The 15,029-nt window shown below is 29.8% G+C and overlaps 3 protein-coding genes across 4 annotated transcripts; all 3 read right to left on the bottom strand.

The window, feature by feature from the left end:
* Nucleotides 1-883: 883 nt before the first annotated feature.
* On the bottom strand, nucleotides 884-6,664 carry LOC122528730 (transmembrane 9 superfamily member 2). Of its 2 annotated transcripts, none has more exons than XM_043654156.1 (15): nucleotides 6,302-6,664; nucleotides 5,635-5,702; nucleotides 5,452-5,545; nucleotides 4,443-4,578; nucleotides 4,242-4,363; nucleotides 3,828-3,951; nucleotides 3,601-3,746; nucleotides 3,345-3,521; nucleotides 2,924-3,080; nucleotides 2,655-2,832; nucleotides 1,916-2,075; nucleotides 1,618-1,769; nucleotides 1,329-1,440; nucleotides 1,081-1,252; nucleotides 884-1,006 (listed from the first exon to the last, which is right to left on the bottom strand). In XM_043654156.1, the coding sequence occupies exons 1-15, from the start codon at nucleotides 6,428-6,430 to the stop codon at nucleotides 939-941; spliced, it is 1,995 nt and encodes a 664-aa protein (XP_043510091.1). In that variant the 5' UTR covers nucleotides 6,431-6,664; the 3' UTR covers nucleotides 884-938. The 2 variants fall into 2 exon arrangements, with proteins under 2 accessions (XP_043510091.1, XP_043510092.1); XM_043654157.1 differs by having other exon boundaries at nucleotides 2,924-3,068; nucleotides 6,302-6,663.
* A 698-nt stretch (nucleotides 6,665-7,362) lies between these two features.
* On the bottom strand, nucleotides 7,363-12,670 carry LOC122528726 (exportin-2). Its single transcript, XM_043654146.1, has 16 exons — nucleotides 12,454-12,670; nucleotides 11,753-11,898; nucleotides 11,313-11,651; nucleotides 11,127-11,234; nucleotides 10,959-11,051; nucleotides 10,718-10,885; nucleotides 10,521-10,650; nucleotides 10,275-10,438; nucleotides 10,025-10,214; nucleotides 9,738-9,936; nucleotides 9,364-9,624; nucleotides 9,199-9,290; nucleotides 8,828-9,131; nucleotides 8,583-8,750; nucleotides 8,177-8,487; nucleotides 7,363-8,056 (listed from the first exon to the last, which is right to left on the bottom strand). The coding sequence occupies exons 1-16, from the start codon at nucleotides 12,536-12,538 to the stop codon at nucleotides 7,911-7,913; spliced, it is 2,904 nt and encodes a 967-aa protein (XP_043510081.1). The 5' UTR covers nucleotides 12,539-12,670; the 3' UTR covers nucleotides 7,363-7,910.
* Nucleotides 12,671-12,998: 328 nt separating this feature from the next.
* LOC122528704 lies at nucleotides 12,999-14,948 on the bottom strand. Its single transcript, XM_043654094.1, has 6 exons — nucleotides 14,919-14,948; nucleotides 13,997-14,231; nucleotides 13,660-13,895; nucleotides 13,444-13,507; nucleotides 13,186-13,367; nucleotides 12,999-13,110 (listed from the first exon to the last, which is right to left on the bottom strand). The coding sequence occupies exons 2-6, from the start codon at nucleotides 14,075-14,077 to the stop codon at nucleotides 12,999-13,001; spliced, it is 675 nt and encodes a 224-aa protein (XP_043510029.1). The 5' UTR covers nucleotides 14,078-14,231; nucleotides 14,919-14,948.
* Between the last annotated feature and the right edge of the window lie 81 nt (nucleotides 14,949-15,029).

The raw sequence follows: 15,029 nt of genomic DNA, 5'->3' as shown, positions 1-15,029 counted from the left end.
GTTGATTAATATTTTTAATTCATCAGTTTATTATCGTAAACAAATGTATCTAATAATTATACATTACGTTTGCATTGCACAATTCATTTGTAACATGTATACACGTATTTTCATAGCTTTGATATACTTATATCGTTATCAAAAGAACGCATACTGAGAAGTACAATAAAGACTCTATATGGGTTCGAAAATTGGTTATGGAATAATTATCTGGTTTTTAAGCTTTTCAATATTTTGCCGACAATGACAAATACAAAAGAGAACAACAAGCAGGAAATAAATAATCAAATTTTATAATAAGGAAGTTATAATAGTTTTTAATGAAGATTTAATAATTCATTAATGAAAATAAACTAAAACTAAAAATTTTATCATTACATTATCATGCATCTTCAATAATACATCACTAAGTTCTTTACAAATGAACAATTACAGAGTCTTTACTGCAGTTAACAATACGCGTATCAATTTCATGCTGATAGATTTCAAACATTTCGTCGGTTTTCAGATAGTTGATCAAATGAATAACCTGATTCTTAATCCTTTTTATGCGCCTGTTTTGAAAAACAACGAAATATATAAAAACAATTTTGGCAAATATACACGTTTGAAAATTTTGTAAAATAAATGCAAGTTTTTGCAAACATTTATTATGACTATTATCATTATCAAACAGTATTTTTATATTTAATTTATAATTATTATTTTACAATTATTGGTATAAACGACAAGTAGTCTCTGGAATATTTAACTGCGTGGAATATCAATATTCGAGATAATAAATAAGTTGATAGTAAAATATTTGCGCATAAAAAGAATTCGATGCTTGTATGTTGAAACTAATTTTTTCCCAAGTCTGGTATCAATTACCATTCATTCTTACTATTATTTTATTCATACCACACTCAGTTTATTTTGATGATATCACATCTGATACATTAATCGACTTTTACGACACTGTAGATCTTCCGCACGAACCAGAAACAGGCAAAGAAACCAATCGATCCTGTTTAATACAATTGTACAATTTATTATTTAAAAATGAATAAATTGTTAGCAAGGAAGAGACAAATATCTTACCTGTTAAAACGAAGAATAGATAAACCATAATACACGTATAACCAAAGTAAAGGAACGTAGACGTAGCATCTTCTATTTCTAATTTAGTCATGAAGAAGTGTATGCAATAGACTAATAAATAAAACGCGGTGAATCCAGATGTTAAAAAACTACGCCACCACCAATGATAGTCCTAAAAAAAAAATAATTTTAATAGACATATTTATTCTGAAAAATCAAAATGCTAGAAAAAAGAATTATTTATTTACCTCTGCACAAAGATGAAAATAACAAAGTAAGATCGTCGTTTCTGAACATGTAATTACAAGTATAACAAATACCAAAAAGAGAAATCCAAACATGTAATAAACCTGACTTGACCTGGAAAAATTAATTACAGTTTAAAAAGAGGAATATTTTAAATGTTAAAAATTAAAATTTACAGAACATTTAAATTAGCAACAAGTGTGAATAATTAGAATTAACAAAAATCAATTAATGGAAATGATAAATTATAATATTATTAAGATTATTAATGTTTGAAAATATAATACTTACCATAAAGAATTAAGTATAAAGAATAATTGTATAAATATACATCCGAAAGGCAGAACACCACCCATTATTACTCCAGGTATTGGTTGAGTATAAAAACTTTGCTCTGGTATTTGCCTAGGAATTTGATTGGTTCTTACAGGATGCTCCAGAGACTAAAATAAAATTCATTACTAATAAATTTCTTGTCTGAAGTATGACCATTTATTTTTATTGTTTTAATAAAGTAATTAACTTGAAAAATGTTTCAAATAAGAAAAAAAGATTCTACGTTATTTTTACTGATAAAGGAGATTTTTACCCTTTTTCTGAATCCGAAGTAAGCTCCAATAAATGTCAATGGAAGAGATACACCAAACCAAAGTGCTAGAAGAGCAATAAGAGTGCTGAATGGCACTGCGGCTGAACTATCATTTGCCCAAAATATTAAATTCATTATAAAGAACAAACTGAATACGATTCTGTAAATAAAAAATTCAATAAAATTAAATAATATTTTTTATACGCTAATCCCAAACTTATTTTTATTAAATTTGTTTTCAGATCAATGATTTCATATTATACGTATAAAGTAGATATGTACTTATTAAGAAAGGATGAATTATTAAATTATTAAAAAGACAAAGGACAAAATATTATTAACTTTCATGGCAATTTTCAAATTTTGCAGCTTCACAGATTTTTCTAATTATCTTCTTTCAGCTTAGTATTGATTACTAGATCATTAGCAACATATAGTGCTTAGCTGTTTTCTACGTTTTATCGCTGCTAGATTCCGCAATAGAGTTAGGATTCTTTTAAATAGGCGAAAGTATTTTTAACGTGATCTTTGTATGTCAAAATTATGTTTAGGTACATTATGTTAGACTTGTCTTTGCGTCTCAAATCTTCTGTATTCATAAAATATCTATCTGTTGATAACACTTGGTTGTAGCAATTGCAGAACAGTGGTGATGATTTGTTTAGTAGGTATTCGTGGCTAATTCATAGATTTTTATTTATTACGTACTTATATATATTTAATAAATAAATCGTATTACCCTGGACTCAACATAGATGTGAGTAATACGTTTGATTTCCATTTTTCACCGCCGAAGCTTTTATATATTCTAGCAGATACGTAACCAGCAGTGGCTCCAAGGCAAACATATAAAACCATAGCACAAGTCATTAGAGCTCCTCTATTTGCTGGAGATAAAAATCCTAAACATGCAAATGCTGGAATATAAGATGAAAATATTTGCTTTGTACTTTTTATAATCCAGCAAAACACAAATTTATATTACACGTGTATATTCAAAAAATTTACCAAGCGTTACAAGCGTCATGTAAAACACTTGAACACCAGATCCGAGTAAAACTGATAGTAACATTCCTTTGCGGGGAGGTCGAAATACATCACCATGAACTAATTTCCAGCCAAATTCTTCATGTGCGTCTTCTCCTGATTCTATCTGGAAGGAAGCCTGCGTTATTGAAACACAGACAAGGAAACATCATAGCTTTATGACATAAAACAGAACAAAACGTCGCGTAGTATATTCTTGTTAATTAATGAAATAATCAGAGAGGCAGCAGAGGGAGAGAGATCACTTGAATAATAATATACAAATGATATAGTAAAATCAAATACATTAAATTGAAATAATAAATAAAACTTATTAATTAAAATAAAGCGAAGGAGAAATTGATGAGTTGTAACGATTAAAAATAGCATTCTTTTAGTGTACCTGATTGTATCTCGCAATATCTTTGTGCAGTGTTCGAAGCAATATCATGGCCACCATTCCAGAAAGAAATAAAACAATTATTAATGAATTAAGGATACTAAACCACTGTATATTTGTATGTGGCATAGATTCCAAAATATAATCCCATCTGGATGACCATTTAATTGTACTGTTCTCCTGAAATTAAAATTTTTTTAATTTAAAATATTACTATCAAAGTATAAATTATGCCTAATCTCTCAATTTTATTACTTACGGTATATGTCACAGAATATGTATAAATAACAGATAATTCTTGACCAGAAGGAAGTGCACCGTGTGGTATTTCTAATGGTACTTTATATTCACAGTCAGGAATACGACCTGGAGTATGTTTAATACTACGAGGAACCACTTTAACAGCTATTACAGAAAATAAATATCAAGTCAGTAAAAATTTCTACTGAAATTTTGACAATGTAAAAATGATACTTCAGTCCCTACATATTATACGTCCTCCATTTTCTTTAAATGCGGATCCCCAATCTTCTTTAACACCGCTATGATACGTGATCGTAAGGTCTACGTGATTAAATAGATAGTAAGTTTTTGGTTTGTTATATGCACCCTAACAAAGAAAATATTAATTAATTTCATTACTATATAGTTTCTCCGGGGTATGCGAGAATCCGAAAATGTCATATTGGATTAGGTGCTTCGCATTATCGAAAATTCTCGAGAATCTCGATGTCTGTGAATCTTAAAATATTTTCGGAACCCATCCCCATCTCCCAACCCGATCTCGAATACTCGATTCCTGATATTCTCGGATTCGTGCACACTTATAATATTTTTCATAAATTTGAAGAATATTGTAAATCCTCTATTAAGTAATTTTTCCTGAAATAGTAAATTTACATTAATACTGCAGGTGTCCATTTGAGATCTCGATTCTCGAGAAAAGCATCCCATGGGAAATCCAGTACTACAATATTGTCGTTCGTCTTCTAACTGGTAACACCATGTAACAGGCATATTATCTAAAGAAAGAGAGTGAGTTAGCATGGCAATGTTGACAATACTTTTATGTTTCAACCTATTCTATTATTAAGATATTACCAACTATCCAATGATGCTGGTAATTAAATGCCATTCCTTTTTTCAAAAACTCCAATTTTTTTTCTGAATCTCTGTTTCCTCCATGATATGTTTTTTTACACACAGTGTCACATTTAACATTTTTCATGAATTCTAGCTGAAAATTTACATAATTTATATCATTTTCCTCGCATACGTATATTACATTTAAAACATAAATTTTAAACCTAATTTCTTTTTACTACTCGTTTACATTGATATTTATTTGATTGATATAGAAAGAACAAAATATTTAAATTTGTTTTGTTATCTGAAACTACTATTTTTAAGTTATATCATTATCTCATGAACTATCTTATGTATTAGATCACTGTTCCAAAGACAAATAAAATAAATGATTAATATATATAGAATAACGTGTACATACATGCATTTAAGAAAAAGAATTTTAATGTGATATACACAAGTTTAAACAAGGTAAGATTAAAAGTATAACATAAAATTTAAGTTCATGTTACTTATTTTGATATTCTTTAAATGCTGACTTTATTCACATATTGTTGTAATTTAAAGATATTAATTACAAGTAACATATGACGAGTAGAAACCTTCAGATTGTGTCCTTAAAGATAAAATAAAATGCAACGAATATTAAGATCTAAAATATCCATGAAACTTAACTATGTGACCAAAGTTACAGAACATGGCACACTGTGTGTAACTTTGTCAATGTTCAATTAAGTAGTTTTTTTAAGTAGTTATTTTAACAAAGCAAAACAATATTTGGAAACAAAAAGTGTTTGAATCAGATAACAGAATAACAACATACAAAATTAAAAATCTCCCAACTTTTACTTAAAAACTTGGTAAACTCAAACTCTTTGATATATTCTCAGATCCTGCTATCCCAATGATATTCCTTCTTGAGCTTGAGAATGCAACATTTATTTCTTACAGTCAGTGCATAAAATTATAAAAGTAAATAAAACCAAATGTAATGAACAATTTTGAAGTTTCTTTTTTACCATACCTGGTAAGGAGAAGGCCTTATACGCTCTCCAAAAACAACCTGTCCCAAGTTTTCAACAGGACTCTGAGCTTCGTCGGAAGGACAAAAATCAAAGCTGAAGAAAAAATTCTTAGCATAAAAATTTAAACTCGTACAAAATTAGGAAATATGATTGTAAATTGTATACATTTCATGAAAACTTACTGATGGTACTCGTACGGTATTACATATTTTTCAGTGTTTAGACGATTTACATACAGTTTGATTTCAGACTGAAAAAACAGTAACGTTAATAAAAATAAATCTGAAGTATAAATTATACTAATGTAATATACGAATACACTGTACATTACTTATAACTTCTTATCAAACTTTCACGTATGTAACAGTTATAACGAATGCGATAAATACGAGCTTAAAAATGTAGGAATATTTAAAAACCAAACCAAAAACCAAAGCAGTATTATATTTTCAAACATTTGTAACGCGCATATTTGAACAGCTGACACATCATCCTAAAATTGAATACAAATTAAAATGTGAAAGTACGCGAGTGCGCGTTTATGTAACTTCGATCAGAGACTATTTCTGCAATACTCTGCGAATAATTGAATATTTGTCAGAAACCTTTTCTGACTCAATTTTTCTGCTATGAGTCACGTGTCACGAAAGGTACTCGCAATTATAAAAAATTACTCCTTAATTAATACAATAAGAAAGTACGCAACGAGTGCGTTTAATTCTTTGTGATATTTAAGTAAATATTATAAATATCACAAGTTTGAAGGTAGAGGAATAAAAAACTACAATAAACTGAGCATGATCATAACCAATCCTTAATATACTCAACGATAATTTCTTTTATACGTACTTTACACGTTTCAGAAGTTTCTCCGCGCTTGCAATAATTCACCGGCGCCAGACCCGGCAAATAAAACCCTAACGAGTGGTGAATCAAACATACAACAAACAATAACCACAGTAGAATTATTCTCGCCATTGTATATTATTAGATATCCTCACTAACTACTTGCTTAATGCAAGTGCACGTCAATTGCTATGTGAAAAACATCAGACACTATACTGCCATGATACTGTCATTGACAACGAGTCGTGAACACAGATTGGTAACTTCTACGTGTAACAGTCTTTCGACACTATCGAACGTCTCGATATTGCAAACTCGATTTTCACGGAAATGAGTGTCAATTGTAACTCATCTTGCCTCTTACATTGATATTGACAATTCGTTATGTAAATGATAAAAGGATCCACTAATGATAAAGCAACGCAGTCAGTAAGAGCGCGATACTATGTGAAATCATAAATTAAATAATTTGTTTGTCGCACATGTAAGCTTATTATTATTATTGGCCGAGTGCGAATAAATAAATAGCAGAAAATAAGACAAAAAGCAAGATATATTTAAAGCCCGATTTGTATTTAGAAATTTATTTGAAACACGCGGATCCCCACTTGATTTTGCAAATTTCATTTCCTTAAAAATGAAAGCATGTGTTAAGAAAGTTTTGTTCCACCGAAGTTGATTACGTCCAACTATACTTGGCTAATGCTCACTCTTTTTTTTTTTCTTCATTAAACGAAAGTTTATATGAAAAAATGTTACTCTATTTTTTTTTTTTTATGTAGAATCGCTTCTTTGTCGACTCGTTGATATTACTATCGTTAACGTTATTCAAATGCTAGTTTTATCACTGTAGAACATTCTACAGCTGCTATACTTTACTGGAAAGTTCAGTAAACTATTTGTTGGCATTTATTGGAAGTTGTCTCATTTCATTCTTTTGTAATTGTATAATTTGTATAGATATATTACAATACGTATCATATATTACTCATGGAAGACCTCACAAGTGAATTTCTTTCTCTCTTTAATCTCTTAATGATAGGGAACGAAAGTAGAAACAAATATTTCTTTGAAATATAAAATGCGATCAAAATTTTTCTTCAACAATCTTTACAGAGATATAGTACGCATTAAAAATTGTACATTCAAGTTTAAAAATTATTCAACGACTGATTTACCCACAGGCCACGTTAGTCAATACGTCACGTAATTGGATATTCACATATTTATTAAACAAGGGAACAGCTGATCTGAAAAGTGATTTAAATAATTCCTTGGGAATGTTTTTACATATAAATAATATGCAGCAGTTGATTATCTTCAGTGATTTTTGTGCTACAGTTTTAGCATTTTTCTTTTTTTTTTCTTGTTTAATAATTCCTAGTCACAGGCTCTGAACAATATTTCACACGAAAATGGTAAATAATTCTTGAAATGTTCAAATTGCATGACAGACGAACGATACAATGTTCAGTCACGTGGGTATTCATAACATAGATACCGGAGAAGCAACTTCTTCTTCGCCCCTTCGTTATAATTTGTTCAATTCAATATTGTTTATTTTCCGAGCAATCAGATGAATTTTTAGTCTATCTCGGACATCTAGCTCGTATTATGCAACGGTAATACCAACCGTTTGGAGATAGCCCCTCAAATGGTTTGCATTAGGTTCTGGGATTTGGTCGAGAATACTAAGTAATTGTCTCGGCGATAATCTCGCTAATCCTTGTGCTAAATGTAAACGTACGTCACCAATAGCTGCTTATCAAAGAACAAAACTTATTTGGTTTCTCAAAAACTTAATAATTGTTCATTAAAATGTATTAAACGGATAATTAAAATTAATATAATAAGATAAAATTATTCTTGTGTTTGTACCTTCCAGAGGATCCTTCGGGGGATTTTTTGCACAAAGCAATTGACTATATCCTACTTGATACCCAGGTGTATCTTCAGTTTCTGGGAATATATTATCTTCAGTTAATGTAGTCTGATCCTGTGGTAATTCAAAAAATTCTACCAACGTCGTTAATAAACGAGGATAATATGTATTGTATGGCCTTTCTAGCATCGTTGGATAATCGATTAGTAAATTCGACACTGCGACTGCGGTTACTTTTCGTTCAATATCGCCCGATATTTTTTGCATATCTGCTATCAGTACACGTTCCAAAACCATACCAAACATTCTGCAATTAATTAAATAATAATTGTACGTTTGCATTAATCAGTTTTAATTACATGTTTAATTTTTTTTAGATTTTTCAATGGGAAAGAAACTTACCGAGGCTGTATTTCATCTATAATTGTAACCAAATTATTTGAACCATATCTAATAATATAGTATGCAAAAAATACGATTAGACCTTTTACGAATTTTGTCGTTTTCGAAGATGAAAGTCTTTGAAACAGTAATATGAAAATTTGTTTCATATATGGTTCCAATATATTCCTAAAAATCAATATTATGAATAACATAAATGATAAACAAAATGCAATATAACAAAAGTCTTTGGTGAGGAATCTTACGGTGCAAAGTGTTCAATGATACTTTGTAACAATAGAAAACCTTCGTGATCATTGGCTTTTGAAGCGATCAATTTTTGAAATACACCTAGTAAACCATTTGTCTTATCTTGCGCTACTATATGATGTGCACCATGGCTAATGAAAGCTCTTAATAATCGATTTAATGGGTGAATGTTAGCTTGGCGTTCAAATAACACGGATGACAATAGACAGGGGAACAAGGCCAAATATGCTTCTGGCATATCTTGAGTCGTTCGTAATTCCAGAAGTAAAGCAAGAATTTGAAAAACGTACGGTAAGAATTCTGAATGAGAGAAACGTTGATTAGAAAAAATTGGTAACAGAATTAACAAATAAATAAAGTAATTTACCTAGAACGTCTTGTTGCAAGATTTCTTGGAAAATTGGAAATAGTGCTTCTTCAAACGATGATACAGCGACTTTATGTGTTTTACAAACTATTCTGGAAGTATATAAAATATTTATAATTCTTTCTCTAATTTGTATTTCATTATTTTTATATAACTCATACTTACTTAATTGATAAAGCAAATGTTTCAAAGAGATAATGATTGAAGTTGGGACGACTTGGATTTTTAGATACGACGGCAAGCTTTTCTGTAAGTTTTGGAAGAAGATCTGCTAAAAATGGTACAATCACCTCTTGTAGAATACCAAAACTTCTCATAATAGCTTTCATTACGTATTCGTTCTCTTCTGAGCCAGGTGTATTTAAACACACAAATAGACCCTTTAATAAATCCGATGTCAGTGGCGATATATCATTTACTTTAACTCTAGACATAAAATTTGACGACTTAGAAAATATACGCATTGAAATACTTCTATTAAGTTGACTTGTAAGCCTCAATTTCATATTATAATTTAACATTATTACTAATTTTCTTACAAAGGTGTATTATCAGGTCCTTTCATTGCGAGTATTTTTTCAATCGCGCAAGCAGCGTATGTGTGAACTACGATATTTGAGGCACTTAAATGCCTAATTAATTGTGGTAGACTACCAATTATCATTTCTTTTGGCAATATCGATCTGAAGGTCATTATAAATTTAATGGCATCAGCTTTAAGAACAGGGAATTCATTCACTGAAAACGATATTAAACAATTGTTTTCAAAATATTTTTAGAGACTTGATGAATAATAAATTCTAGTAGTTTTAATAACAGCGCGTACCATTTGATTTGACCAATTCTGGTTCGATATGTTGCATTGCAAATTGGGGTAATGAAACAAGCTCGCTGCTTTGTGTAACACCATGTTTTTGAGTTTGAGCTTTGCTTGCACTACTGGTAACTAGATAAATAGCAGCATCTTTACTCCGCCAATTTTCAGCTGGTTTCTCAGCATAATTTTGCAACATTACCTAGGAAAAATGCAATGTTATGTATACGTCAAGTTTGCTTGCATGTTTTCCTTTATTTACCTGTATATAGGCGCCGAAAATTTCCATTATTTTTGCTTCAAAATATTTAGAAAGTACTTTAACTAAATCACAAGCAGCACGTCTTCGTGTATCGACATCGCTACCCTCAATATCTCGCCTGATATATTCTTCCGGATTATCCTCAAATAATTCATTATCCGTTTCTATAAAATATTAATTTTGTTTACATATAAATGAACAGTCATATAAAACATGTACGATAAATATACCATTTATAGTAATTACCTCTAAATTCCATGTTAGGTATTATAACTTTTTCGCAAATATTACTCAAAGTGGTTGGATCTTCAAATAAGTTTCTATACTGAGCACGGTCAGCTACTGTTGCTAAAAATTGCAAGGCATTTGAAACTAACTGCAAAAATGCAAAAAAATCATTAAGAATAATTCCAACATACATAAAACATATTAAATTTACATACAGCATCGTATTTCGGTTGTTGTCCTGTTGATGTCAATAAATTCCACACAGCAGTTACAAACTCAGGTAAGTATGGTTGAAATTCTTCGTCATATTTTTGAGCATAAAGGCCAATATTGTCACAGACTTGTGATTTTAATTGTTCAATAACTCCTGGTTCTTCTTCATCCTATGCATAGGTCAAACGTTGTAACATATACATATTACTGGAAAAAAAATATAATAATAAATTGTAACAGTACGGTAGATTGTAGGGAGGGGACATCTATGTTCAATAAAATATGGAAATTCCTCATCCACACAGCCATGTTGTCTTCAAAAAATTCTGGCAAATCCTAAAAATACAGCATGCATATCTTTAGTAAAAAAAAAATTTAATTTCATACACATGTACAATGTCTCTTACTCACTTGGAAATTAAGAGAATAAAACACCTTGGACAAAATCACCAAAGAACTGTATATAACTTTCAATGCATCTACATTGTTTGCATGTACCTGCATTAAATTCATTGTAGCCTAAAACAAAATTTAAGAATTTGAAGGAGCAATTGATAAACCATAACTAAAGAAGAAGTCATAAAATAAAATTCTTACAACAAACAAATCAGTCAAAGGTTTAGAAAATCTATCCAATACATATTTTATCTCAGTCCATAGGCTCTGACTTTTAAATTCGTATCTATATCTTTTGAATAACGAGTGCGCAGTATGTAATACACCATTAATAACATGAAAATCCCCTGTATTGAATTTTTCAACCATTTGGTCAATAAGTTCTGGCCATTTATTTGGAAAATCATATTTTCCAACTATCGAGACAGCATCAGATAATTGTTTTTGAATCGAATCAGGAGAGTGCAGCATTAAATTAACAATTAATTTTTTTATAGCATCTCTATCTTGCGCGTGTATACGATCCACAGAATCTTCTCCCTGGGTGTAATTGTAATATTGTAATATTGTAAACAACTATAGATATAAACTGCAGATAATAAAATAATAAATGTCAATTTATAAATAACATAAATAATTACCACTTTCCAATTACGTTTTACATAATTTTTAAATGCAACTGCACCAGCAATTCTAATAGTTATATTGATTTCAGACTTGTCCACAAGATGTAACAGAAGTAGCGGATAATTTTGATTTACTTCAACTGACTTTAAAAACTTTTCGGCTAAAGCATACAAAACAAATAATTTATTAAAGGATATAAAACAAATAATTAAGGTTACATTTTAATACAAATATACATATATATGCAAATCAACTTAGACATAAAAAAAAGTATAAACGTACAGATAATATTTTATATGAATCTCGTGAGAAAATTAAAGTAAAAAGCTTAAAATTACAACTTATTATTTACATATTTTGCAGATTTTAATTGATAATAATATTGCACAAATTGTTTTATTATTAATACAAATATTATTATTTACTTTTTAAGAAAGTAGAAAAAAACAAAAAGCGAAATGGAAATATATTTCTTCTTTTAGTCTCTCTACAAATTTAACCGGAGTGTATCTACTCCGAAAATATTGAATTGAACGTCCACATGTCAAGCTTTCTAAAAAAATCAGGCGAATTAGATCGTATGGATTGTGATTGAAATTATTAAAGAAAAAGGTTAAATCTTTCTGCAAACAAGAATACACGCGAGAGTTTGCGATATTGCACGTAAAATATTTTCAAGTAACAAATTGTTGGTTAACAGAAAGGTTATATTCACCTGGCCGTCTAACATTTACGTCGGGGCTAAGTGTATGCTTCAAATATTCACTGAGTGTAAGTAAATTGTCATCCGTAAGTTCCATACCGGCTTGTCGTAAAAATTCCGTTGTACACTCTCGTTTCGAAAAAAAATATATCTATATATACACACTAAATCTGCAGAAAAATATCTTCAAACAACACAACAGTACACCGGCTTTTGATAAATTCAATTTTCTAACCAATGATCGTTGCCGGTTGACGCTTCCTCTGTTTGCGCGGGAATACTTTTCTTCGAAATTAAACCGGCCGATGCGATCGATTTTGTTTACACGTCATGTTAAAATGTTGATAAAAAAATATCTTTTTGCAGAAAAAGGGCAAATTAGAAAAGAGATAACGGCAATAAATAAAAGGTTCAAACAGAATATTTAATTCGCATTATTATTTTACATTAATATTCTACTTCACAATATAATAGTGCATATATGCGTAAATAAACGACTTTCAATTTTAATATTAATATATTTTAATGTTACAATATAAATTGATTTACATTTTTAATTATTTCTGGAGACTACTAAACGTCGTTTTCTTCTGTTTTATTTCATTCTCTAGCTTTTTTAGCGTATTTTGAACATATGTAAGTTGCAATAATTTACTAGTGTTAGTTTTTCTATACATAGGAAGCAAATAATTATTAAAAATAAATCTGAATTGTAAACTTCAGTAAAAGATGAATCACACTTACGTTATACTCGACAAAACGAGATTAATTTTCGATATTTCTTCAGCTTCTTCAGAACTTAATTTGTTCAAATCACACAGTGTTTCTAAATTTTCTAATTTTTTCGCAAGTATTGGCATTTCGTTATACATTTCTTGATATTCTTCTCGAAATTCTCGAATTTCTCTGTTTAAATTTCGATTTGACTAAAAGAGGGGATATTAAATGCTTTTATTTATGTATAATTATAATCTACAAAATAAGATATATGAATGAACGTACGTATTTTTTCTGCGCGTGTAAGAAATTATTTGCAAACGTTATACTTTTAATTCGGTATTTATCGCTAGAATGAAACAGAATTTTCACAAGATCATCGTCATTGTCGTAATTGCTAATTTTATTAATGAAAGACTTCAATAGAAGTGGGCGTGGAAACTGTCATTTAATTAAATCAGACACAATTTCTTCTTCTGAAAGAAAAAAGAGTAAAAGTACCATTGTTCTGTAAAATACACCATTCTTTTAGTTGATAAATCTTTCAATTTTTGTTGTCTAAGCTTAACCATATTTGTAACTTCCGATATTCTGTTTCTAAGGTCGATTTCCTTTTTATGCAATTCCAAATACTTGATTTGCCCTGCCCAAATGTTCGTCAATAAAGTAGAAAAGTGTGATTTCCAATAATATCGATCCTTTTTTTGTTTGCAGATCTTTTCTTTCAATTCCGCAAACTTTCAACAATATGAAATGTTACGCACATGAGATATTGATTTGTAGATACAACTTCACTTTGTACAAATCGAAAATAAAGATACATGAATAAAACAAATACCTGTTTTATTAGGTAATTAATACGATCTGCATTATCAAGTTCCTCGTAAATATTTTGTATTTTCTCCGAGGACTCAATCATGATTCGTTACTCCGTTAATACAGTTGGAATATTTTAATTTATGAGAGCTTTGCACAATCAAATTTTAGACTTTTTGAATTTCCACCTATGACTTGTGATACTGTCTTAAAAAGATGACGAGGAGTGGCACGATCTATTTGATTGGTCTGTAAATCTGTAAATCTTTATTCATCCACTTTACAAGTTAAACAGAATATAGAAGGAATATAGAAGAAGGGTTTAATTCTAGAGAAATTCTACAATGAAAAAATTTTAATTAATCGCTTTAATTAATATTTTTCACGAATTAAAATTTGCTTGATTTACGGACACTGAAGCACTAGCGGCGCGTGGTGTTGAAACAATGGAACTAATCTGTATCTCTGTCTTTGTCCCACGTTATCGTTCTCTTTGTCTGTCATAAATCTACCATAAATACATTTGTTTTTCTCGTATCTTTCTTGCTTTGTATTACCTGCCTTCTCTATCGTGCATATACATATATGTCTTTATTGCAAAGCATTACCATTGGTAATACTTCCCGTTTTTACCGACAGAACAAGTGCTGCCACTTATCGGTCGCGGTTGGAACTAATTAATTTCGAACAGTACGAGTACTGCGTCTAAGCTTCTTTTAGTTATCTCGTATACGCTTTGTATACGATAATTGTAAGAGTATCATTAATTAATAGGAATAAGCCGTTCCACATTCAGAATCAATAGTTTACTTTAGTTCTAGCTATTAAACAAGAAAAGCAATAATCTGTGACAAGAACAAATATATTCTACCGTTTTGCCGATAGTGTTTCAGTAAAAACTAATCTTAAAGTAATAGTTTGTAAACTTTTGTAACTTTTATTACCAATATCTCGTTTTTCTTGCAATTAGACACATCACGTGAGAAACAAAATTTCTCGTACAACATATGTACGTATATATCTATTCTCCCATTGTCAGTAATAGCTAGTAACAT

This window comes from Frieseomelitta varia, unplaced genomic scaffold, assembly GCF_011392965.1.
Source record: "Frieseomelitta varia isolate USP_RPSP 00005682 unplaced genomic scaffold, Fvar_1.2 scaffold_255, whole genome shotgun sequence".
Classification (NCBI taxonomy): Eukaryota; Metazoa; Arthropoda; class Insecta; order Hymenoptera; family Apidae; genus Frieseomelitta; species Frieseomelitta varia.
The sequence above is the reverse complement of the archived record's forward strand: the minus strand, read 5'-3'. Positions and strand labels throughout refer to the sequence as shown.